Source organism: Pavona decussata, unplaced genomic scaffold, assembly GCF_977016875.1.
Source record: "Pavona decussata unplaced genomic scaffold, jaPavDecu1.1 SCAFFOLD_67, whole genome shotgun sequence".
Lineage (NCBI taxonomy): Eukaryota > Metazoa > Cnidaria > Anthozoa > Scleractinia > Agariciidae > Pavona > Pavona decussata.
This window is the reverse complement of record NW_028145486.1, coordinates 1,250,161-1,274,827: the sequence shown is the minus strand read 5'-3', so window position 1 is coordinate 1,274,827 and position 24,667 is coordinate 1,250,161. Positions and strand designations below refer to the sequence as shown.

The 24,667-nt window shown below is 37.8% G+C and overlaps 3 protein-coding genes across 4 annotated transcripts; 1 reads left to right on the top strand and 2 right to left on the bottom strand.

Moving 5' to 3' along the window:
- Positions 1-62: 62 nt before the first annotated feature.
- LOC146477970 (dual specificity protein phosphatase 19-like) lies at positions 63-7,766 on the bottom strand. The gene is made up of 4 exons (XM_085112682.1): positions 7,566-7,766; positions 2,840-3,064; positions 1,183-1,304; positions 63-504 (listed from the first exon to the last, which is right to left on the bottom strand). Exons 1-4 carry the CDS (start codon positions 7,764-7,766, stop codon positions 333-335), a joined length of 720 nt encoding a protein of 239 aa, XP_084968808.1. The 3' UTR covers positions 63-332.
- On the top strand, positions 7,697-13,427 carry LOC146477969 (protein FAM210B, mitochondrial-like). 2 transcript variants are annotated; one of them, XR_014865202.1, is made up of 3 exons: positions 7,697-8,149; positions 9,029-9,744; positions 9,795-13,427. XR_014865202.1 is itself a non-coding variant. In XM_085112687.1 (2 exons), the coding sequence occupies exons 1-2, from the start codon at positions 7,788-7,790 to the stop codon at positions 9,240-9,242; spliced, it is 576 nt and encodes a 191-aa protein (XP_084968813.1). In that variant the 5' UTR covers positions 7,697-7,787; the 3' UTR covers positions 9,243-13,427. The 2 variants fall into 2 exon arrangements, 1 of the variants encoding a protein (XP_084968813.1); XM_085112687.1 differs by having other exon boundaries at positions 9,029-13,427.
- LOC146477968 (uncharacterized) lies at positions 13,048-24,386 on the bottom strand. The gene is made up of 12 exons (XM_085112655.1): positions 23,920-24,386; positions 23,113-23,519; positions 22,935-22,984; positions 22,747-22,808; positions 20,353-20,432; positions 19,069-19,207; positions 17,640-17,735; positions 16,820-16,872; positions 16,123-16,195; positions 15,495-15,596; positions 14,750-14,806; positions 13,048-13,913 (listed from the first exon to the last, which is right to left on the bottom strand). The coding sequence occupies exons 1-12, from the start codon at positions 23,920-23,922 to the stop codon at positions 13,788-13,790; spliced, it is 1,248 nt and encodes a 415-aa protein (XP_084968781.1). The 5' UTR covers positions 23,923-24,386; the 3' UTR covers positions 13,048-13,787.
- Between the last annotated feature and the right edge of the window lie 281 nt (positions 24,387-24,667).

The following is a 24,667-nucleotide window of genomic DNA, read 5'->3' as shown; positions in this document are numbered from 1 at the left end:
CAGTGTCCTAGGATTGAACTCACATTTTTTTAGATTACTATTATCATTAATTTATTACTGTATTATTATTTTTTTTTTTTGTGGGGGGGGGGGGGAGGGGTTGGGCTAAGCAATGTTTAATTTCCCAAGTACTTCCCACGTAAACAACAACCTTCTGTAAGCACTTTGTAGGTCACTTCCAAGGTTTCCTTTGTGTAGAGCGAAGCTAGGTTAAAACACTCAGGCCATAATTACTGTACTCTACTTGGAGCACATTATTTCAAGTGACGACCTCTAGCTAGCTCCTAGTTGAACAGTCTTTTCCTTGCAGTTTGACTCATGTTTAAGCATTACTACAGACCAAGCTCTTTTTCGTAATCTTGTAACTGGCGTAGAAACCCTTCATTGGGCTTTACATGTGGTCTCGCCTCTTTAACAATTTTCATGGAGTCCTGTAATGATAACCTATGTGTGAACATCAGATACCCAAGCACAACTGTGGCAGAACGAGACACGCCAGCATTACTAAAAATAAAATAAAAAGAGAAGCATTGCAATTAATTACCCGTACACAAATATCCATTGTGCAGTTCCAGAAAAAATCCATACCCACCCCATGGAAGGCCATGGAAATTCCCAGGGAGAAGGGGGTCTTAAAAGTCAAAATTTTAGAAGCAAAGTATGAAGCTAAACTGGAATTTCCTAAGGGGATGGGGGTGCAAAATAAAAAACCTTCCATGGGGGGAGTATGGATATTTTCTGGAACTGCACATTAGTTTAAGCACATTATGCCTTTGTTTTGCCTCCAACCTGATTCAAAGATGACCAAAGCCAATTTTTTTTTTTCAGTTAGTGTACGTGATAAGGACCAAACTTGTTTTGGGGAATATGGAAGGGGAGAGGGGGGGGGGGGGGGGGGACAAGACATAACCCATCTAATGAACCTGCAAACAAAATTTATTACCTGTACATTTTGAGATGGGACATTAATATGCTGTTAACAAAAGGCCTACAAGGCTAGTTACAGAGGAGAATGGAAGGTTGAATCTTTTTACTATATTTGCTGTAAGGTAGCTATGCAATAAAGCCATCACCTGTAAAGAAGGGGGTTGGGTTTTGTTAAGTTAGGAGCAACAGTATAGTGCAAAGAACTGTAAATTAAAGTGTTATAAAAGTTTGCTGAAAAGTTTAAAAGCACCGTACCAGTGAACCAGAACAGCACCATCTTTAAATCCAAGGTTTATAAAATCAAACAAATCAGAAAAATGTTGACAGATTGGTGTGTCAGGCAAATCCAACAGCTCAACAGCCTTGTATGTAAACTCCTGTCGAGAAAAAGTCACAACTTAAGCCTTGGAATTAGTTTGATTAAGTTAGAGAGTCAGTATTAATTAAAAGAGGATGAGTTACTTAATCTCTGAAGTTGCATTCATATAATGTGCAGTTCAAGAAAATATCCATACTCCCTCCATGGAAGGTTTTTTGTTTTGCACCTCCCCCTAGCCTCCTTCCCCAGGAAATTCCAGTTTTGCTTCATACTTTACTTCTAAAATTTTGGTTTCTAAGACCCCCCTCCCCCTAAGAATTTCCAATGACCTTCCATGGCATGGGTATGGATTTTTTCAGGAACTGCATGATTAATAAAGGCCTGCAGTGCTATATAATAAATATTATTTATTAATCATACATTAGGTACTGGTATTAGTTGGAAAAACTAACAATAGAAGGGTTTCTTTTGTTCACAACTATGAATGCTTTACTTGACTTGGTTCAGTCCTGAGTCTCGTATCCAAAAGAAATCAGGCAAACGTTGGTATCTTCTTTGCATAGGTCACATGCATTTTCTAGAAAAGTAATAACTAAAGCTATTTGTTTATTTAGTACTTTGCTCATTTTGTGGACAAATACTAAATATGCAACTAGTTTTCTTTCATGAGAACCAGTCTCTGTGTCAAAAGAGACTGGTTGAAGTAATTTTTAGTTTAAGGCAGAAAAAAGCCATTTACAACTTGCCCATCTTCAGCTGAATGGAATGTACATTGCAACATACATGTACCTATATCCTGGCCTGGAGACATGGTTTAAGCTTGATGCACCTCCTTTGATAATATAAGTGCCCCATGCAAACTGGCAAGTGTAAGAGCACTGTGTGGTTCCAGAAAATATCCATACCATCCTCCCCCACCCCTGCCACAGAAGGAATTGGAAATTCCAGGGGGTCCAGATCACTAGGGCCAACAAATTTGTAGAAATTTATGAAGCTAAACTGGAATTTCCAGGGTCTAGTTGGAGGTTCTTAGAAAAAATCCCTTTAGTAAGTGGAGTAAGAAATTAGTTAATTTAAATTCTAGAACTACACATTGGTGTAGAGGTTAGAGCACGTAGATGTCAGATCTGATGATTTAAGGTAGTTCAAGGCACATCCTCTACCATTGTGTTCTCTCCTTAGACATTAGAAACTTTGATATACATTGTCTCTTTTTACCCTGCTGTTTAAAGGGCAATGATGGACTAGCATCCCAGCCATGGCAAGGGGGAGTACCAACATTCCTAGCTGCTTCATGTTACTTAAACTGCATTAAGTTCTGGCCATGTGTTGAGTAGGCCACTTGTGTGTGACCTTACCTTTCTGCCAAACTTGCAAAACTAGCATGTTTGTAGCATGTAAGAGCAGATGCTTTCCCGGGCTTTTGTTCCGCCTTTTGTGCCAGGTGAAACAAAAGTTGAAAAAGGTGTCTCACAGGATGGCAAGTTTGGGACAAAATGTTCACTTTAAATTTGTAACACTCCATTATCACAAAGCAATATATAAATGAACTTAATTTGTAATTTACATGTACTCCTCTAAAAGCAAACTTACCTGGGGAAAAGTGTTCTCTATTCCTGTTCCAACATTCAAAATATGAGAGATGTTATGCCTTTTAAGTTCTTCCAAGTTCTGAGCTCCATCTTGTGAGCCAATGAATAACTTTTCCTTTATTTTGTAAACCTTGTCATCGGGTTTGTAGTCTTCACAGAATCCCAAGCTTCTCTCACCAGTGTCTACAGATATTGGACTTCCATCATCACCCTTACGTTCTACAAGCTGAAATTAGCTTTTGATTTTCACTATCTTGAACTCTAACCTTTGTAACTGGAGGGAGGGGGGGGAGGGTAGTCCCCTTGTTATAAGCTATATACCATATGCCATTTAGGTATTTGGTATCAAAGGGTATGCAGGGCTGTCAACCTCCCACATCTTCAAATATGGAGAATATGACTTCCCAGCCAGCAACAACAAAGCGCCTTCAAGGGGCGTGCCATAAAGACTACGTTCAAAGCTTCAGTGGGGGGGGGGGGGGGGGAAGTCTTTTAAGTCTATAAAACAGTAGCTGAAACAATGCTACACATTACAGATTTGATTCTAGGAAAGTCGAGTCTACGACAAATAGCAAACTTTGGCAATTATCAGGTAGATAACAGACATAAATCTGGAGACCGGGAGATATGATTCAAAATCTAGAGTCTCCCGGATTATCTGGAAGAGTTGAGGGTAAGGCTGGTCTGCAATTGGGTATATGTTAGCTGCTTTCATGTTAGTCTTTTGATCAATTTATCTTCTTAGATATTTGCAGCAGGTTAACATCGATCATGGCGTTCGGACGCGGCTTCAAGCTCTCCGCAAATTTATGTGTGTTTCTCTGTATTTACATCACTTTGGAGTTCTTCAGGTTCTCCGATGTATATGAGAACACTTTGCTTAACGATAGAGAGACGTATTTTGTTTCCCAGATGAATTGCAGGGCTGAAGTTGCTGGTGCTTCATTTCATCGAAACAAACCGACTCGGAGGCAAGAGTCTAATGGACGACTGAAGAGTGTTATGCTTTGTAAGCTTTTTCATCGTGCCTGTTTTGCTTTGACTCTTATTGCTCTTGCTGGTGACATTGAGATTAATCCCGGCTACCAGACATTTGCTGATATCAAGTCCACTAGAGGTCTCAAGATTGCCCACTTGAATATACGAAGTCTCGCAAACAAAACCGACTCTCTGCGTCTTGAGGGAATTAACAACAAAACTTTTGACGTGCTAACTCTGTCCGAGACTTGGCTGGATTCCTCAACAAGTGATGCTGAAATAAAACTCCCTGGATTTGTGTGCATAAGGTTAGATCGCACTGGCAATAAAGAGGGATATGGCGGAGTTGCTATGTATGTAAGAGAAGATTTGGCGTTTCGTTTGCGGAATGATATCAATACCGGTGGACAGGAATGTTTATGGATTGAGTTAATTCGAGGTAAATGTAAGCCAATGTTATTATGTTGCGCTTATAGAGCACCAGATGCCGATCTCCGCACTTTTATTTCGTCTCTGCGAGATAGTATGCCTGCTGTTGATCTTGAAAAATCGGATGTGGTCATTTTAGGAGATCTAAACGCAAACATGATGCCTAATTCAAAATTGCCCAAGAAAGACAAACAACTACTTCTCAACTTCTCGCGCGCTTTTGACTTCACACAGCTGATAAAAGAGCCTACTCGAATATCTGACACCTCACGGACCTTGATTGACCTGATTTTTGTCAATAATGAACATCGCATTGTTAAATCTGGTGTTGTTCCGTTTCCATTGAGCGACCATTACCTGGTGTTTTGCATTCTAAAGACTGGTGTGCACACAAAAGCACATCCAAGAATGTTTGAGTATCGCTCTTACAAGAATTTCGATGCGAATTCATTTAACGAAGATCTTAGGAATGTTCCTTGGCACGTCGTTGACAATGAAACAATATCGATGACGCTTTATTAACTTGGAACAAACTGTTTTCAGAAGTTGCAGACGATCATGCACCTGTCAAACGACGACGTGTGAAGGGAACACCTCTTCCTTGGATGAATAGCAAAATTAGCGAATCAATGAGAGATCGAGACTGGTATCATCGTAAAGCACGTAAATCGAACTCAGAAAAGTACTGGAACACTTACAGGAAACTGAGGAACAAAGTAAACCGCTTAGTAAAATCTGCTAAGTCGAAATATTACTGTGAAATGATCGAGGAAGCCAGAGGAGATCACGGCAAAATGTGGAAAGCTGTAAACGAAGCATGCAATCGTAATTCATCCTCAGAAAAGATTCAGTGCATCATTTCCGATGGCATTCAGCACACCACTTCCAAATCCATTGCTGTTGCTTTGAATAGCTTCTTTGCATCCATAGGCAAGCGCCTAGCTGACAAAATAACGACTACCTGGTCGAATTGCAACTTGGTTTTAGAACAACCGTTGTCTCAGTTCCAGTTAACTGAACTAGAGGAATCGTTTGTGCTTCAGCAGCTTACTTCTTTGAAGACAAATAAAGCAATTGGTTTGGACAAAATTAGTGCTAGACTACTCAAGAGCTCTGCTAATACAATCACTCCCTCCATCACTAAGCTGTTGAATCGATCGATTCTTACTGGTAAATTTCCTAAATTGTGGAAATGCTCAAAAATTACAGCCTTGTTTAAATCAGGTGACCGGTCAAATGCATCGAACTATCGACCTATCTCTATTTTACCGACACTCAGTAAGATTCTCGAGAAAGCCGTGCATTCCCAGTTCTACCAGTACTTGGTTATTAACAACCTTCTCACAAGGAAACAGTTTGGATTCAGGCAGGGGCTCTCTACTGAATCTGCTTTGACATCATTTGCTGATGAAGTCTTATTGAACATGGAACAAGGTAAACTGTGTGGGGCCGTGTTTTTGGATTTAACCAAGGCTTTCGACACTGTGGACCATCGGATTTTGTTACGCAAGCTTTCCAAAATTGGTTTATGTGAGAACTCGCTTCAGTGGTTCCGCTCTTACATTACTGACAGGAAACAGCGTACATGTTGTGGGAACGAGTTGTCTGATGAATTGCCAGTTACCCATGGGGTCCCTCAGGGAAGTATTTTGGGTCCTCTGCTATTTGTCATCTACATTAACGATTTGCCAAGCGTTCTAGATGCCTGTCAAGCATCACTTTATGCAGATGACACGGTGATCTACTGCTATGGGTCTTCCTCTCAGGAGCTGACTGAAAAGCTCAACCAAGACCTCCTGGCTGTGGCGAAATGGCTGAATGAACATAAGTTAACACTGAATCTGGACAAAACCAAATGCATGCTTATAGGCAGTAACAAGAAGTTACAGAGGAAAATAGCTCTAACTGTTTCAATCTTTGATCATTGTATAAACAATGTTACTTGTTTTAAATATCTTGGAATCTTAATATCGTCTGATTTTTCGTGGACCAATCATGTAGAATACATGGCAGGGAAAGTTAATCAAAGGCTTGGCCTACTTAGACGCATCAAGCATTTGTTACCGTTTAAGGCGCGCATCCTTTTTTATAAAAGCCTTGTTATGCCCTTATTCGAGTATGCTGATTTAGTTTGGGGAGACAAACATAATGTAACTTTAATGTATAGCTTGCAAGTGCTTCAAAATAAGGCGGCTAAAATAATATTAGATCGACCACTGTATTCCTCTGCGTCTGATGCGTTAACTACACTCAAGTGGTTAACACTAGAAAAAAGGCGCTTCCAGCGCCGATGCGTACATGTATATAAATGTCTTAATGGTCTCACGCATCACGAATTAACATTAGTCACTCAGCAAGAACAGCATAGTTACAACACAAGAAATAAAGCAAACCTCAAAATTCCATCCATTAAAAAAAACTGGGGTAAACAAAGAACTGGCTATCATGCTGTAAGTGATTTTAACTCGCTGGACAAAACTATACGAGCCTCTGATAATGTAAATATTTTGAAGCGTCAGATTTTTAATTCATTGATTTAAGCATGGAACAAAGAACTGGCTATCATGCTGTAAGTGATTTTAACTCGCTGGACAAAACCATACGAGCCTCTGATAATGTAAATATTTTGAAGCGTCAGATTTTTAATTCATTGATTTAAGTTTTGTATTACACATAAGATACATTAGTTTTTAGTAGCATCTTTTAGCATTTTTATTCATTGTAAATTTTTAATTTTTAATTTTCGAGGTCCTTTTTGTAAACCACTTTTTAGTGAAAAAGTTTCCTCATTATTTTTTTTTTTAAAAAAAAAAAAAAAAAAAAAAAAAAAAAACATGATGATAAATTCGGACGATTTGCAAATGGTCTGAGATATATGTCATGTATGGTATTTAATGGGGAAAGGAAAATCACATATTTTGATCTGAAAAATGGTTAGGTTTCAAGAAGTGCACCACATCCACACACCCACTCACCCAAACTGTCGAGAAGTTCCCCCATCCCTCTGTGTCCGTAAGACGCAATTGGAATATTGCACCATCCGAGAATTCAATATTTTTAATTTGTGAAGGTATAAAAGGTTCTTTCCTCGTTCACTGGTAAACAAGGGCTTGCATGTAAACAAAAACCTAAAAAGGTAGGCTAAACGGTACCCTACGAGCGGAGATAATAATGGGATCTTTGTTCCCAGGGTAGCTAAATGGTTAGTAGAGTAAACCCCTGCATCCAAAAGCGAAAGAAACATCAAATGATCACCTTACTTCGATTTCACGTTTCCCCCTTTTTTTTTTCAATTTTTTTTAGTCTAAACGTAATTTTACCTTCCTCCCTCCAGCTGTTTTGACTTTCGTTTGAACAGATTTGAGCTTATCCGCGGAAAAACTTTCCACCTCTCGAAGAAAACTCATTTTTAACCAGGCGCATATTAGGTAGCCTCGCTTGCAAGATAGTCGCCTGGTTGATTTTTGAAACTCGCGAGAATTTTCCGGTTCAACCGTAGTTCTGAAACATTTTTGAGACATTTTACTGACATTCACTGCAGAATGATAGGTGGGTCCTCTCTCCGACCGGCCATTGTCAACTTTGGTTGCTTAGCGAGACAGGCAAGGGCCTTTGCCTCGCCAATCAGGAATTACTTTCCAACCCTCGCTGAACAAACTAAATTGCAGAGTCGTACAAATTACCGCGGAATTATCTTACGTAACGTAAGGACACTGCATACCTCGGTCAAAACAAACAAAGAAGATCCACTCCAAGAGACTACAGCTCAGGGAAAAGATGAAAATAAACTTACACTGAAGGAAAGATTGAAGATTGTGGTTCAAGAGTATGGATCGACAGCAATAGTGTTTCATGTTGGTATTTCTCTAACTTCACTCGGGTTATGTTATGCTGCTGTGAAAAGGTTAGTTTAATTTTATATTCTTGTGAATACTTGACAAATCACAGCACCAGTCCTCAGACAATTGATAAAAAATTTCTATCTGTTATTATTTTAAAATGCCAAGTGACTTTCAATTTGATTTTTAGTTTCCAAGGAACCGTTCATTTACTATGGCCCGATGTGGGGGGTGTGGGGGAGCTCGTGTGATTTTATCCCTCCACGTTTAGACCCCTCAGAATCACCAATTTTGATTTACTTCCTGGTGACATTTTCATACATAGCATAATAAGTGCATATTTGCACTTAAACGAGCCTTTGTTAATTAGTTGCATGAATTTTTATAAATTTACATGGTAGCTACTACATGTATAGCATAATAAACTTGCACATCGCTTCTGAAAAATTCATGAATTGGAAACTTTTGGCACTAGGAAAAGGATTATAAGAAAAAATTTGGAGGGATGTAGCTGTGCCGGAAAGCGTCCAGTTGTGTTTTGAACTTTCCATACATTTCCCCTTTATTTTTTTCCCGCGAGCTATTTTTAGAGCGGTTCACGGCTGGTTCGCTAACAGACAAATGTATGGAAAGTTCAAAGCATGACCGGACGCTTTCTGGCACAGCTACATCCCTCCAATTTTTTTCTTAAAATCCTTTTCCTATTGCCAAAAGTTTCCAATTCATGAGTTTTTCAGAAGCGATGTTTTATGAAAATTGTTTGACATCGGATTTCCATACAAACACTGTTATTTCGAGGCCGTTTGCCCACTCGTCAAAATGGCGTCGAAAACCGTGATAAGGCCTATACTTCTGTATAAGTAGGCGCCGTCCTTAAGACCTAAGCTCATTGCCATATCCTATTCCCCAAACTAATAAGTTAAATGCCTTTCTTCTTACCCTAGTGGAGTAGATGTCCAAGCAGCTCTTCAGAAAATTGGTGTAAACCCCAAAATGAGTGAATCTGCTATAGCTACAGAAGCAAGTACTTTTGTTGTGGCATATGCGTGTCATAAAGTGTTTGCTCCATTGAGAATGCTTATGACCATAACCTGCACTCCACTGATTGTCAGAAAGCTGCGCAGAATTGGATTTATGAAGCAACCAGTCAAACAGTAGTCTTGGACTGTTTTAGAGTAAAATCCTTCTTAAGTTCAATTAGTTTTTGACATTATTTTGACAACAATTTGATGGCTTCTCAGTTTGAACTGTCCAATCCACTATACAGAAAAAGATGACAGTTGTACATTTTATCACAGTACACCTTGCAACCCTAACACAGGCAATAGGCACATGGAAAGCCATGTTTTAGCAAATTCATGCCTGTGCTGACAACATCGTGTATGCTAGGTTTGAAGCTGTTTTTTTTTTTTAACTTTTCTCTGCATTTTTAAGAGCGTTTGTAGTACCAGTTGCCATCTTTTTCTGTACAGTGGATTAGATCTGAGGACTGGGAGTAATGCAGTGGGTTGCTATCACAAATGTGTAAGTTGAGAACTTAAACTTAGACAGTTCTTAATTGTCCAAGAGAAATGAAAGCCATCAGAGAATTGTTAAAAAGATGTTGTAGAAAAAAGGTTGTTAAAAAAAACTAAAATTAATACAAGGGTGTAAACTCATGGTGTAATAAGTTGCCTACTGTGCATAATTTTAGACTCAACTTTGCTCAAGTCTCTCCTCTGAAGTCACATCTCAGGGAGTGAATTCAGACTCAATACAGTAGAACCCTGGTAACTCGAACTCCCCACTGATTTGAATTAAGTCCCATTTCCATTGGATTTGACCCTACTTTTCAGTCACTTTAACTCGGATAACTCAAATTCCTCGCTAACTCGAACTAAATTTTGTTTCCCTTGATCAAAATTTACCCCGATAACTTGAATTCTGGTTCTTGCAACTTACCACTGATGTCATCCCATTAGCTCCTCCTGTCACGTTATCGGTAAAAAACACTGGAATTGACACTTCTAAAGCAATTTCGTTTTTTATCATTGCAACAGATCATGCATTTGATAGTCATTTCCGATCTTTTTAGTCAAACCGCATCCACTGCCTGTTAAGCTGTCACATGGAAACAAAAATTTCGTACTGTTCACATCTCAAGGCGCTCCAATCATTTTTTTCTTTAAAATGTTGAAATGCTTACATGTGACTAACAGTTTCTGATGAGAGTAAGTTTAATTTGCCCTGGGTTGTATGCTGAAGTTGTTATAATCAATAAACTATTAATTATTTACATGAAAAGTTGACTTTTCGATCTACCCCGATTACTCGAACTTCCATTAACTCAAACAGTTTTTCGTCTCCCTTTGGAGTTCGAGTTACCGGGGTTCTACTGTAGTTTAATATCATTTTGTTATTGAATAAGGTTATAGATTTGTTTTATGAGGAAAAAAGAATTCTGAAAAATGTCGGCCATGGGCTCCACAATGAAACTGAAAGGTCCTGAGCAGTAACCCTTAAGGTTGAATCTGGGAATTCGTTTGCAAACAGCATGCAGGGGTGGTAATTAGTGTTGTGCAATGAGGACTTGGGCAGGTAGATGTACATGGCAGTAAATTTATGGAAAGTTCAGTGGACAGTGTAAAGACACCAAATACCGGTAAGTTCATGGTGAATCTGATTGGCAAATTGAAGGGCTTGATGCATAACGGAGCTATAGTGAATTTCAGATTGCTTTTGAGATGTTAGCTCAGATTTACAGGAACTTTTGCTTGTTGTTGAATTCTTTCAGGAAACATTGCTCCAATGTTTTATCTGCTGCTTGCATTTCGTTTTGTGATAAAAACAGAAATGTTGCCCATAATCATAAGTTAAAACTCCAGTGAATCTGAGCTAAAACAACAACTGAAGCAATCTGAAATGCGCAATAGGTCAGTTATGCAACGATCCCTTCAATTTTAGATGCACAGAATTCAGAAGTGTTCTACCCGAATAATTTTTTGGCTTGTAATGAAATTGGCCCCTCTCACTAATAATGCCTGTTAAGCCGCCATTACACATTGAAACTTTCAGCTGAAACTTGTGTGCAACGGCGCTGCGAAACAGTTTGACGAAGTGGAGTGCGACCGTTGCAGAAGTAGAAAGCGGTTCTACTTTTCGTGAAACTTGTCTCGCAACGGAAGTTTGAAAAAGTTTCGCGAAACCAACCATGTTACACGTTGCAACGCCTGGTGAAACTTGTTTTTGCAGTGCCGTTGCACACAAGTTTCAGCTAACAGTTTCAACGTGTAATGGCGGGTTTAGGGGAGAGCTTGTGCACAGATGAGCCCAAAGTCAGTGAATCAATCCACATCACATGTGACCGGTATTTTGAAATTTGAACAGAGTTTTGAAATTTACATCAGTTTACAACAAGATTTCAGAGTTCCGGTAGAAATTTCCCCAGTTAATTGACAGTACAAAGCTATGATTCAATTTTTCTTTACAAATTACAGCATTAAGTATTTCAAGAATAACAACATTATTGTTTCCCAAGTATTTTGTCAGAACTTTCTTTTCAGTTAATGCATCTTTTTCGGAAAGATTTCCAGAGGAATGTTCAACATTCCAATCAAGTGCTGGACATTACAAAGAGGAATACGAATTAGTTCATTTCCTGGTCACACGTGATGTGGATTGACTGTAATTCAGTAATAACCAATGAAGCAAGGCTGACTGTACAGCTGGAATAATTCCTGGTTTTTCAATATTTCGTCAGGCATGGCCTAATCTTCAGGGAATATGTGTTATCCCAGCCTAACAGTCAGGTTTGTGTAGGCAAACTTGCGATGCAAAACTGAAAGGGTAGCTTTTCAGTGGAGTATGTGATCTCAAAATTTACTTCAAAATCTCATTAATAATTCATAAGCCCATGGACCTATCAAATGGTTGATAAAACATCGGTGTTTAATGTTTACCTAGTATGCTAATTTCCAACGTTCACTAAAGCATCATTGTTATGAACTCTCTTGACACACGCTTTTCCGGGAATGTTTTTGAAGCTGTTCAAAAACTTGCAGCATGTGTTTCATCGGGTCTAAAACCACTTGGCTGCACCGCGTGGTTTTAAATCCAAATAAAACACTGCTGCTCGTGTTTTAAACATTACTTTATCAAGTGTTCAGAAGGCCTTTTCTAACCCATTGTTTCTATTCTGTGTTTTTTGATTTGAGAAAGCTTTTGTTAAGGGTTTATGGTTGTTTTATTCAACATTGGCGAATTTGAAGGTAAGAACTTTACGAGTTTAATGAGGACATTTTGATCAACATAATATTGATAAATTATACAATATTCATGTATATGTAAGCGAACAACCTTATGAAACATGTTCCAGATGTCATTGTCAAGTTCAAAAGTTTATTTCACGGAAATGCAACAGCACGCTTAACTGCCTGATAAAATTATTTGAAATGTTATGTATCAGAGAAATAAGGTCATCTCAAGACTCTTATTAGAGCTACATTGTTTATTTATGTATATAATTTTTTATCACTTCATTTTATATTTAATTTAGATAATCATTCTATTTAAATGTGAACTGACCTTGACATTCTTGAACTAGACAATGACATCCTAAAGCTGTTGAAGCGTTTGGTTTTATTAGCTTATTTTGCACCATTATACAAATTGCAGCAAGTGTTCACGTGGGCTTTTGTTGCATTCTATACTCTTTGTTCCCATCCTCATATTTTTTGCTATAGTCCCAACTTTCATGTAGTGTGAGAATGTGTAAACACAAAAACCTTACAAAACTGCTTGCTCTTCAGACTACAAACTGTATTATTATTAATTATTTGGGTTGAAGAGAATTTGCATGAAACATTCCAAACTTTAAGCTTAACTCCCTGCTTAACACATTGCACTGTCTGAGGACAGCACAAAGCACTTGTAAATTAAATTCTTTTGTAATTTACATGTAACAGAAGAATCACATACTTCCATGTTATGCAGATTAAAGTCATCTTTATTTTATTATAATACATAATATTTATGGTAACAATGAATTTAAAAGGCAGAGATAGAAATGTTGTTTACACTTGGCTACAATTATATAGGATTTTCCATATCAGTAACTGTTAGGTTATTCCTTAAAATAACCTATCTGTTCACAGTTGCATTGTCATTGTATTCATTGTGACCAGCTACTAAACTGCACTTTGAAAAAACTGAACACAACTTATCTCCCAACAGCTTGAAATCTAAAGTTACTCACAGCTGACCACTATTGGTACATTTTGAAATATCGTTGAAAGTATTTTAACTTACATTCAGCATTGAAATGTGGCAACAAAGAAAAAGAATAAAAGTTATCAATGATCCTTACTATGAAACATTCCACTTGTGATCTAGACTTAACTACTGGTTCAAATAATTACTAGAAAGGATGTCTTGGTGAATAGGACATTCTTAGTTCGACCATTTGGCCATAGGCTGCAGACCACTGTCTTGCATCATTCTTGATCATTACACATGATTTTCATAAATTCAATACTTTTTTACAGCAGAATGAATTACTTTCTCCTCTGAATACCTGATGCCTGAGTAAGTGGCAGTAAAAATACACGTAGAGTCTTGCAGCCATAAGTCATAAATTTCTATTTACAAAACTAGAGTGTTCTTTCATTTCCACTGCAGAAAATCTATTTCAAGGATGCATCAATTTGTACAATTCTTACTAATGTTTCAGGTGCATGGACACTTTTCTGGTGGTGGAGGCAGCAGTGTCTGAGGTTGTGTGTTGTTTCTAATCCAAGGATGTGCTAACACACCACTGAGAGGAAGACGTTTGTTGGGATCATGAACCAGGAGCTGCCAAGAAACAAACACACAGCTTCAGTGATGATAAACACTGTTTAAAAACTTGTGCATGTAGCTCACTAACAAGGATGTGAACGACCTGATTACTCAGGGCTGTCATTAAGAGGTGGGGGCCGGGGATTTCCTCTGGTTACTAAGAACGTGTCCCCCGGCTATTTTCATAGGAAAATAGAAGAAAAATAGAACCAAAAGAAATTGGTAGCTGTTTGATTCTCCGCCTACTTGTTGTATTTATCCAGCAACTTGAAATCTTAGTGACAGCCCTGTGATTGAAAGGAATGAAAAAGAGTGATTTTACTTAACCCATGAAATAGGTAGTAGGATACTATGCGCTATATTCCATTGTCTTCTTTTGTTTACTTGTAGCTATTTGGTACTACATGTAGTTGTTATTCTCTGTTTCACGGGTGAAGTAAAATCACTCTAAACGCCTGGCTTCATGAATAAAATAATAAAATAGAAAAGACTTTACTATTACATGCTGAGTAAAGCTTCAGCCTGGGCTTGTTTATGCTGAGCAGGCTGGAACTTTCATCTCATGCAGTCACAAATGCACTAACAATGAACGCAACAGGCCCCACAAAATTATTTCTAGAAATTTAAAAGAAAAAGTCCAATAAAATCTTGAATCCAGCTTCCTACTGTAAATGCAATTTTCAATTTTCCACATGCTGAAATTCTCCCTGAAATCACGTCCAGGCCATTTAAGGTTACAAGTACTTGTTAGCCTGTGTAGGAGGAAGGGGGGATTTGCAAACGCAGAACAAAAAACCACACTTAAGTTTACACAATGATTACGTCTGTCTTAAAAAATAATTTTCCCTTACTTTGGAGATTAGATCTCTTGCTCCTGCTGACACATAATCTGGAAACTTAAGATCAACCTGGGAAAAAAGACACAAAATTTCCTGTTAGTCTGAGTTTCACGGATTGGTTAAGCTGCATCATTCCATCACAAATCCTTAACATTTTTGGAACAATCAATCCTTTACATAACAAAAACTCACTCTTAAACATCAGGGTGGGTGGGTGGGGGGAGCTCACACTTGGCCATTCTACCAATTTCAGCATGCTCTCTCCATCTCTGAGTTATATCCAGATCGATACGAAATTTAGGCAAAGTTAAAATCAAGCCAATTTCTCCAGGATCAGATGGATGGGGGGGGGGGGGGGGGGGGGTGGTGTCCATGGAGGTCTGCAGGGGCATTGCCATGTGCTTTGCTGGAGTTTGCTAGAGCTAGCTTGCTTGCTTGCTTTTCCCTCCCTCCCTCCCACACTTTTGGGTAAGTATCAATTCCACACACTGGTAGTTGACCCTTTCAGTGTTGTGTTGACAGGTGCCTGGGGTGGGCTGTGGCTTGGTTGCCATGGTGGCCTCATTACTGCTGAGGAGATTGCTGCCTTCCTCTGTTGCTACCTTTACGGCACCTACCCTCCAATAATTCAATTGGCTTAGAGTTTAATGTACAATAAATGGACAATTCTCAAGGTCAGTGACAGCAGTTTAACTGTACTATTACTATCATAACATAATATACTCTAACTGTATTATACTAATGTCTACGAACTTACTCTTGAAATTTTACGATAAGTTTCGTGGTGTCCCTCAGCTTCAAAGGGTGGCTGTCCAACCAGAAATTCATAACACAACACACCCAGACTCCAAAGGTCAACCTACAACAAAATATTAAAAATGCTCTGACTAGGAATAGTGGCTAGCACATTAAATCAATTTAAAAGTCACATTTATTTAATATAAAACCAATCCTGAATTAAAGACTGTGAATCAGAATTACATGTACTTACAACTGGAATGTTGTTACCAGAGAGAACAAATTTAATAATGAACAAGCTGTCCATCTAGAGTAGTGGCTGCTACTAACTGGTCAGAGCAATTACCTGTCGAGTGGAATTGCTTGTTTGCCAGGAACGAAAAATAAGTGAGCATCTGTAGGCCACCCCCTCCCCCCCAAACCCTAAACATTTTCAAGGACTGCAAGGTAAGTTTTTCTTGAATGGAAATGTCTTGAAGTGAAGTGATTCACTATTGGCTCAAGTCAATCCCGTCAAGATGCTCATTTTCATTGTCTTCAGTCGGGGCACTATTTTTTTTCCCAAAAGACAGTCAAAGGCAACCAAAAAGTCCAGTTTTAATTGACAGATATGTCTCCGTTGAAAGTAAAATCATGATGGTGTATACCTTTTCATCATGTTCCCTGCCTTCAATCATCTCTGGTGGAAGGTAGTCCAATGTTCCACAGAGTGTTGTCCGTCTGAAATTCAAGTAATTTCATACAACAATAAATTTTTTAAACATTTGTTCATCCCCAAACCCAAACAAAAGCTCTCAACAGACAATTTTTTTCATGTCCTACAATTATGTTACCTAACAGCAGTGCAGTTGAAAAAATAATGATCATGATGTTAATTAATAAATAGACTAAGGGCAATCATGTACCATGTGTATTAATGCAATAACTCAGTTTGTCTCAATCAAGGGACTACTTAGGTCAAACATTTATTCAGTCCCTAGCAGCAGGGAACACTGTATACATGTAAATATGGAAGAATGCTGAATGCCATTGATAATGCTAACCCTCTGAGTGTAATAATTGATACTTATTACCGTAAATAGTTCAGAGAAGTTCAAGCAGTTAGGCCAAAATCAAAATTATAATTATATCATTCGTTGCTGTTGCTACATGTAAATTAACCCTAAATGTTGCAGGGTTCAGACTGTTCTGCCAAAAAAAAAAAAAAAAAAAAAAAAAAAAAAAAAAAAAAAAAAAAAGCGCCCAGTCCTGGGTTTCCAATGAAAACCTCTCTGATTCCAATCACACCAAGTTAGAGGGAGACTATGGCAGGCTAAGTATTTTATTAATTTTACTGTTAATTACCTTGATGATGGTGCATGAACTGACCATCCAAAATCTGCAATTTTTAGATCACCCTGGAGAGAAAAATTTTAGAAAGCAAATCATTCATTGAAACATTGCTCTTAAAAGCAGTTCCTTATTAATGTGGGCCCATTGCCAGTGAATTACATGATTGTATGAAAAAATTCAACTTGTAATCTTCAACATTTTAAAGCCAACAACCACTACCACACATTACTGTAAAATTCCGAAAGTAACATCAACCCCTGAAAGTAATTTTTAAAAAAATTGTGGTCGCAAACATAAAATCTTGAAAGTAGCAAACAAGGCAATGTAAAAGGGTTAATTGAGTTACAATGCAACTATGTTGCACAATTTATCAGAACCTGAATTCATGTACAGTATTAAGCAGACACTAGTCCAGCAAAAAAGGGGGGGTTTTGAAGACACCAGGCTTCACTCTAGGTGAAAAAAATACGACATTTACTAATAAAAGTAGAAAATTATGCTGTGATAATGCCAGCACCCCATTTTTAAAAGCAGTAACAAATAGTCCTACATTTTTCATGCTTCAAAAACTGAATTAAGCTCTGGTTAGCTGGGACACCTTGGTCAATACAGTCGACTCCCGATAACTCGAACCTTCAAGGGAAATTGAAAATGGTTTGAGTTCTCAGGAGTACGAGTTATCGAGGGTAAAATTATATAGAAAATGACCTGAAAGGAAAGGAAAATTGGTTCGAGTTAGCGGGAGGTTCGAGTTAGCGAGGGTTCGAGTTATTGGGAGTCGACTGTAGTTCCAATAAAGATTACTGTTGAAAAGTGAGAATGGTTTTCAAACCTTGATTGAAAGGAGCAAGTTTTCTGGTTTTATGTCTCTGTGGATTACTTTCTTTGAATGGCAATACTTCAACGCTTGAGCTAGTTGGCGAATATACTGTTGGTGACATAAACAAAATAAATCTCAGTTTACTGTACATAATAATCAGAACTTACCATGCACTAAATGAGTTCAGAAAAAAAAAAAAAAAAAACCAGGCAACTCTCTCATATAGCGACCACTTCTTGTAAGTGACCACCTCCCATAAGCAACCACTTCGTAAACAACTGTTTTGTTTCTCAGTTAAATACTGTTTCAAGAGCTCTCTCGTAAGCAACCACCACTCAAATTTGTAAGGGACCACGACTACACTTTTTGGGCCAAGAAATTACAAAATCATATTCTTTTGTTTTCTGTTTCCGGTAAGCGACCACCCAACATAATCACGTTACTTTGATCATCAAGGTAAATCATTACTCAGAAGTGACGAAAGTTCATGCCTGGACTACTGACAGATAATTAAAAACGTATACCAGCACAAGAAAGAGCACTTTTACTTTTATTGGTAACACTGCAAAGTTTCAGCATATCAGGTGTAATATCAGCTGTGAGAAAATGTAAGTTAAAAATTGAAAAATTTATAGACGTTTGTATGACTGGGGGTGTGACGTATACTCCCAGTCATACAAACGTCTGTAAATTTGTCAAATTTCATCTTACATTTCCTAAGCTGATATAACACCTAACATGCTGAAACTTTGCAAGGTTACTAAAAACTTAATAAAGGTGCTCTTTTTAGTGCTGGTATCAGTTTTTGATTCTCAGTTCAATTTTAACTCAATCATTCAAATATGTTGGCACCATTTAGGAGAAGGGACCTATTTTTTATTATTTAGCAGCTGAAAATGAAATTTTTTGAGAGTCACCTGCTATTAAGGAAATGCAAATTTTACCATTTTATCTATTCATGAATTCTGTTTTAATTTGTCATTTTAATGCATTTTGAAAAATGCCATTGGGTAAAGTTAACTGCAAATTATGCTATTAATATTGCAATATTAAATAACTTTCTAATCTTTAAAGAGTAACTGAATACATAAGATGTAACTTATAAATAATAAACAAGAAATCTAGTATTCTAAACTTTATACTTTGAATCTTTCAAGCGGATGACAGAATTCCCCGTGAAACATATCACCTTGGTCTTCTTTCCCAAACAAGTGAACTAATTAAAATAAATTGATTTCAGAATAATTAATTTTAATTATTAAAATAGAGCGGTTGGACAAACTGCCATTTACAGACAGATCAGGACCCAACTGGTCACTGCATTGTTGATATTGCTTGTTGACTAGTGATTCAAGCTGAACTTACTACAAGTTGAAGTTGGTTAACTTTTATAAACTGGAGTGAAGATGCTGTTTACTCATATTAAATAGCTAATACATACATTTGAGGAGGTCTTCTCGTCAAATCTCTTGTTCTTGGTTAACTCTTTATACAGTTCACCTTTTGGGGCGAACTCCAAGATCAGATACACTCTGGTTTTATCGTAGAAATAACCAAAAAGACGAAGAATGTGGGGATGCCTACCAAGTGAAATTTAAAACATGTTTCAGTTAATGCCTACAACAGCAGCATCTGCTGTCAATGGGAAAAAAAAAAAAGACAACAACAACAATTTGCTTGTTTACATTTTTTACGTCAATTTTATTTTGTAAACTTTACCAATAATGATAAAACATTAAATTATATTAAATGCATACATGTATGTAACTAACATATAAATAGAAAACTATTTATTAATAAATACCCAACAAAATATTATACCATCAGTTGCATCTAAGCATGTACACGGGAGGACAAAACATGTTCTAATTGGGTGCAAACATGACATGTTTTGATGGTAAACATTCAAATTTTGGAGTATGGGCGGCTGTTGTCGGCCTGATTTGTTTTTGCTCAACAGAATATTCTTTGCAAGCATTTTTAGATGTTAAGAATACTCCCTGGAGACAAGTGTGCTGTTTCTGAACAAGAAATACAGTATGCCTGCAAGTTGAGAAAAATGAAATAAGCTTATGAATCTGAATGGAACGTGCTGATCTGCCAGGACAGTTTGCTTAACGGCTGTCAAACTTCAAATGTTTGGCAAAAAAACATGTCATGCCTGCAGCTGGCACCCTATTGGAATATGTTTTTTGTGTCGTGTCCACGCTTCAATGCAACTGACGGTAAATGCCTCCCCTCGGGTAATGAGTACTGAAACAACAAAAAGGTTTATCATGTTGGTCACATTGATTATTATTATTATTATTATTATTATTATTATTATTATTATTATTAATGAATCGCCTGCATGAATCATCTGTAATTCAGAATCAAAGTTTAACTGCTCTTGAAAACATTTGGCATTTGGTTGCATCTTACAATTTCCAGGTTCTGATGTGTTTGCATATGAATTGTGTTGCTATTAGCACTATATGGCAGATTGGACAGCTCTGTTTAATATTAACATGCAGGTTACTGACAGTATGTACTGCTCTATTCATTCACTTGTTTATTTGGGAATTTCAAAGTTAAAAAGAAAATCAAAATTTATAGAACCATGAATTTTTAATTTCATATATGACTTTTTGGATTGTGACGGAAACCTATATATATCAAAAGCCACACGTCTAAGTAGCATTCCACCCTTCCAGTTTTAATGTTTAACTGAAGGAAGGTGCATTACCTGAGATGTGACTGGATTTCGATTTCTCTTCTAAGTTGATGTTCCACATTATTTTTCTCCAGCTGGGTTTTGAACAAAACCTTAAAAAAAAAAAAAAAAAAAAAAAAAAATTAAACATACAAACTGTGACAAAGATACAGAATCCAGTGAGACAGAATATTTCCTCATTTTGTAAACCTCTTTATAGGGATCTAGAAGTACCAAACATAACTAAACAACGATTAATCAGCTGATTAGTCATTGATTATTGCAGATGATCAACAAGTTATTGATGACTGAAGACAAACAATTTTGTGGCCTTTTGATTACTCATCAATGTCATTGATTTAACTTACTGGAAGCCAGCAGAACTACATGTATTAATAATAAAATATTATTATTTTGTATATTTTTCATTGGCAAGCTATGTCTGGAAGTAAGATATGTCACATGACCCTCCAGAACTGCTCATTCTTTGTCAATACTAGATTACTTTGAAAATTCACATTAGAGGTCTTTATGCTTCAAGTGGGCCGCTAAAAGCAATAAATATGGCCACAATTTAGGTACAGAGCCCACCAAAATGTGATCTGAAATATCTGGCAACAGTCGGTTATTACGTCTGGCAACTACAGTGAAGATAACCAGCTACAGTCAACCCTCCCCTTGTGGACACCCCATTACTACGGATAGCAGTTACAGTGCGACACATGTTACAGTGGCCACCCAAGAAACTTTATTTCAGGTTATACAAGTTAGCAATCAGGATATGTTTTCAATAATTCATTGTTGCATCACTTGCCTGTTGGACTTTGCAAGGAGGCCTGACCGTTAATCAAATTTGTGTATCCTGATTGGCTAACTTATAAAAAAAGTTTGATGGGCGACCATGGTAAGGCGCTTTGCACTGTAAATCCCGGCAAAAATAAATTACAGGTGTTTGACTGAAAAAATTCCTGCTATTACAGACTCGCTACTAAGGACACTAACTCATGCTCCCGTGGGTGTCTGCAATAAAGGGAGTCGACTATACTTAGACAACAAGAATGAGACTTTTGCCTTGTTTATGACTGACTCCTGTAAAGGTTAATCACAGCCCTATCATGTCAATTACTGACTGAGTTAGGTTGAACAGATGGGGGAAATATAAAGCTCTCAATCTGTTATGGTACACAGATATCAAACCAAATATTATTCGTCATGACCGTCCCACACAGGCAATAAGTACACACAGGGCTTCTGAAATTTCGCGCGGTCGCGGAGCCGCGAAATTTAGGTACATCCGCGGAATCCCGCGAAATTCACAAAAAAACGCGTAATACCGCGAAATTCGTTAAAAATGCTACCAAATACATGTCGGTACAACATATTTGAAACTTATCTTGGCTACTTTCCATAAATGCAAATTTATCTTGAAATTTCGTCACTGCCACGAGTAAACATAACGTACCATAACTACCAGGCGTTCTTAGATTAATATTGGGAAAAACTGGGCGCAAGAAATGAGAAGACTTTTCAGTGACACTATACAGAATTGGAAAGGAAACTGCTGTCTGTAGTAATGCAGGCATATGTTTAATCGTACGTGCAGGACACGATCGAAGACACAATAATGTTTTGACTTCACAAATAGATTTGAACCTTCGATCACGAACAATCTTGCCTTGTAAACTGCAAATCAACACAAGAGACCGACCAAGGAGAGAAAAGAAATTTATTGCGTTGCTGTGTTCGGCTCTAAATTGCTGCTGAAAAAGGAGGTTAACCGGCCGGGCGTTTCGGTAATTTGTAAAGCTTGTGTTTTTCTTGTAGCTCGAAAAAAGTACAATTGCCTTGAGAACTGTGTTGGATGAACTTTTGTGTTTTCTTTCTTGCCCTGAATTTGACATCCTTCCAATATATCTTCTTTTTTTTTCTGGAATCTTTCTTTTTGGCTTTCTTCTTTGTATTTCCGCGAAATTTGTCCCGAAAATTCCCGCGAAATTCCCGCGAAATCGGCCGTTTTCTCCGCGAATTTGTCTCCAAAAATCCCGCGAAATTTGTTTTTTTTCCCCGCGAATTATCAGAAGCCCTGTACACAGTATCACTGAACCAGATTGCCATGAAGATCAATCATATCTGATCTGTCCTCATGTGCGTGTATACTAACATGATTTACCTCAAGTTGTACACCAGAAATTGCAAATGATCAACTCTTTCCATCGTTTTAAATGCACCCCACACATGCATTATGCAAACATAAGTGCATGTGAACATTGCTAAATGAATGTAAGCACCAATGCAAGCACAAGCCATTGAAATGTCCTATTTGTCATATTGAACAACCACTCCAACATGCTTGCACAGTATTCCCTGTAACTATGTTTGCATATCAAGTTTGGTGTTGATTTTTATAGCTGTTTCTAATTTTCTTACCTTCAGGGCCACGATGTATTTGCTTTTCTTTTCTCTTGCAAGATAAACATTTCCAAACTTTCCTAAAATAGTTATAAAAATGTAAAACACTATGTTGGCACATAAATGCTTATAGCAAAAATTTATTTCAACTCTTTTGGCATCCTACTTTGTAGAGTACATAGTGTCCTGCTGTAAGACAGACTAACCTTTTCCAAGAGGTTTGCCAATGTCGAAGTCATCCAGACACCAACATGACCTACATTGATGATTTTTAAAAGTAATAAAATCAGTCTTAGATCTTTTATCGAAATATATAGTCCTGGTTCAGTTTATACACATGAAACTGCTCATAGATGATGGATGATAGCGGAATAATTCACGTACTTAGCTGTTTTTGGTTTTCCTGTCTCCTGTTCATTTTCTTTATTGCCGCCTTTTGGTTTTCCTGTCTCCTGTTCGTTTTCTTTATTGCCGCCTTTTGCATGTGTCCAACTGGCCGGGTGATCCGCTAGTTGAGCTGGTATGTGAATGTGATTTGGCCCTTGTATGGATTGTTCTTGCTTCCCATTTGCTTTGTGACCCGTTTCTTTTTTAAAACCCAACTGAACATCGCAAACAGGTTTCTGCGGACCTTTTAACATAGCATTGTGTCCTTTGTGACGATTAGCTTGGCTGTTCGTTCCCGATAGCTGAAGGCATTCTTGAAGTCTTATTTTCAAGTCTTGGGTTTCCTTCAGCGCAACTCGTTGTGGATTCGCACTGCCGAGGACTGTATTTACTCTTGGAATATCCTAAAAAAAGGAGAATTCAAATCTGAGAAGCGCGAATCAAACAAATTTACACATTGCAGTCCATGCCTTCGCCGGAACGAAACACAAGCTTGCGTGTGTTCGAATTCTGAGACCTCCATTTCAACGTTTTCCAACCATATTTGTAAAATAAAGTTACACACATAGCGACAATAGGAGTAAAACAGCTATACCCCATTCATAAAACTAAGTATCTGCGGAAGATAAGAAATTTCAAGTTGACGAATAATTTGAAGAAGCAACTAAAATGCGACAGTTCCAAGAAGCTGATCGCCGTCCTTGAATCATATCAGCAGTCCAGTTTCAAAATCTCTCGCCCGTTTTCAGTTTCTGCTGATAAATTACACACAATATGAGTTAATGAAAGTCTGACTAAACTTACCATGTTATTAAATTGATCAAAACTTTTCCTTTCTCGAGGCAGACTTCAAAATTTACGATCCTCTACAAATTAAAACATGCCGTACTTCGAAAAATTAAACCGCAGGCAGCAGATCTTCGAATTTCGTTCGTTAGTTTGATGCGAGTACGTGATTGGTGGAAAATTCAAACTACCTTCCATATTAGGAAACTATCAGCCCGTGCGAGCCTTTTCAGCCCCAGTCCTGACCGGTGGTGGTTGGACGCGGTTCGCAATCATGCTGGGGAGAGTTGTCGGTTCCACCTACCTGACAAACCTTCCCGTGCAGATCTCAAGGAATGACAAATTTTAACTTCAAAAAGGCAGAAAATCAGTATATTCGGCTATTTATTCGATTACTTTTCTCCAGTCACCGTTTTCTTACATCGACTGACTGATTAGCCTCCCTCGCAGACGCTCTTTTGGCTCGTCACGCAATCTCTGAGCTAACGTTCAAAGCGTTGGTTTTACCACAGGTTGAAAACACAGCAAAACACACCGGGTATGCTTTTTCAGACTTTATTATATTTTTTGTGGGTTTTTGTAGGAATATTGTTGTCTAACTTTCGATTTAATTTAACGCTATACAAACTCTTCTATCACGTTTGCATGGTGACCTGTGTCACATATGCTTTGGTTACCTGTAGTCGGACTTCCCGTATGTTGACTATGTTGCTCAGTAACTTCGAGCAACGCTCGTTGCAAGGACAGAAAACGGCGTAAAAAAAAA

Coding starts and splice junctions, on each gene's coding strand:
- LOC146477970 (XM_085112682.1), bottom strand. CDS start 7,766: ATGTCTCAAAAATGTTTCAGAACTACGGTTGAACCGGAAAATTCTCGC. Junction 1,305..2,839: donor TAGAGAACACTTTTCCCCAG/GTAAGTTTGCTT, acceptor TTTTCTCGACAG/GAGTTTACATACAAGGCTGT. Junction 505..1,182: donor GGTGCTGTTCTGGTTCACTG/GTACGGTGCTTT, acceptor TTTTATTTTTAG/TAATGCTGGCGTGTCTCGTT.
- LOC146477969 (XM_085112687.1), top strand. CDS start 7,788: ATGATAGGTGGGTCCTCTCTCCGACCGGCCATTGTCAACTTTGGTTGC. Junction 8,150..9,028: donor TGTTATGCTGCTGTGAAAAG/GTTAGTTTAATT, acceptor TTCTTACCCTAG/TGGAGTAGATGTCCAAGCAG.
- LOC146477968 (XM_085112655.1), bottom strand. Junction 16,873..17,639: donor ACTTGCTCCTTTCAATCAAG/GTTTGAAAACCA, acceptor TTTTCTCTCCAG/GGTGATCTAAAAATTGCAGA. Junction 16,196..16,819: donor GTTCATGCACCATCATCAAG/GTAATTAACAGT, acceptor CTTGAATTTCAG/ACGGACAACACTCTGTGGAA.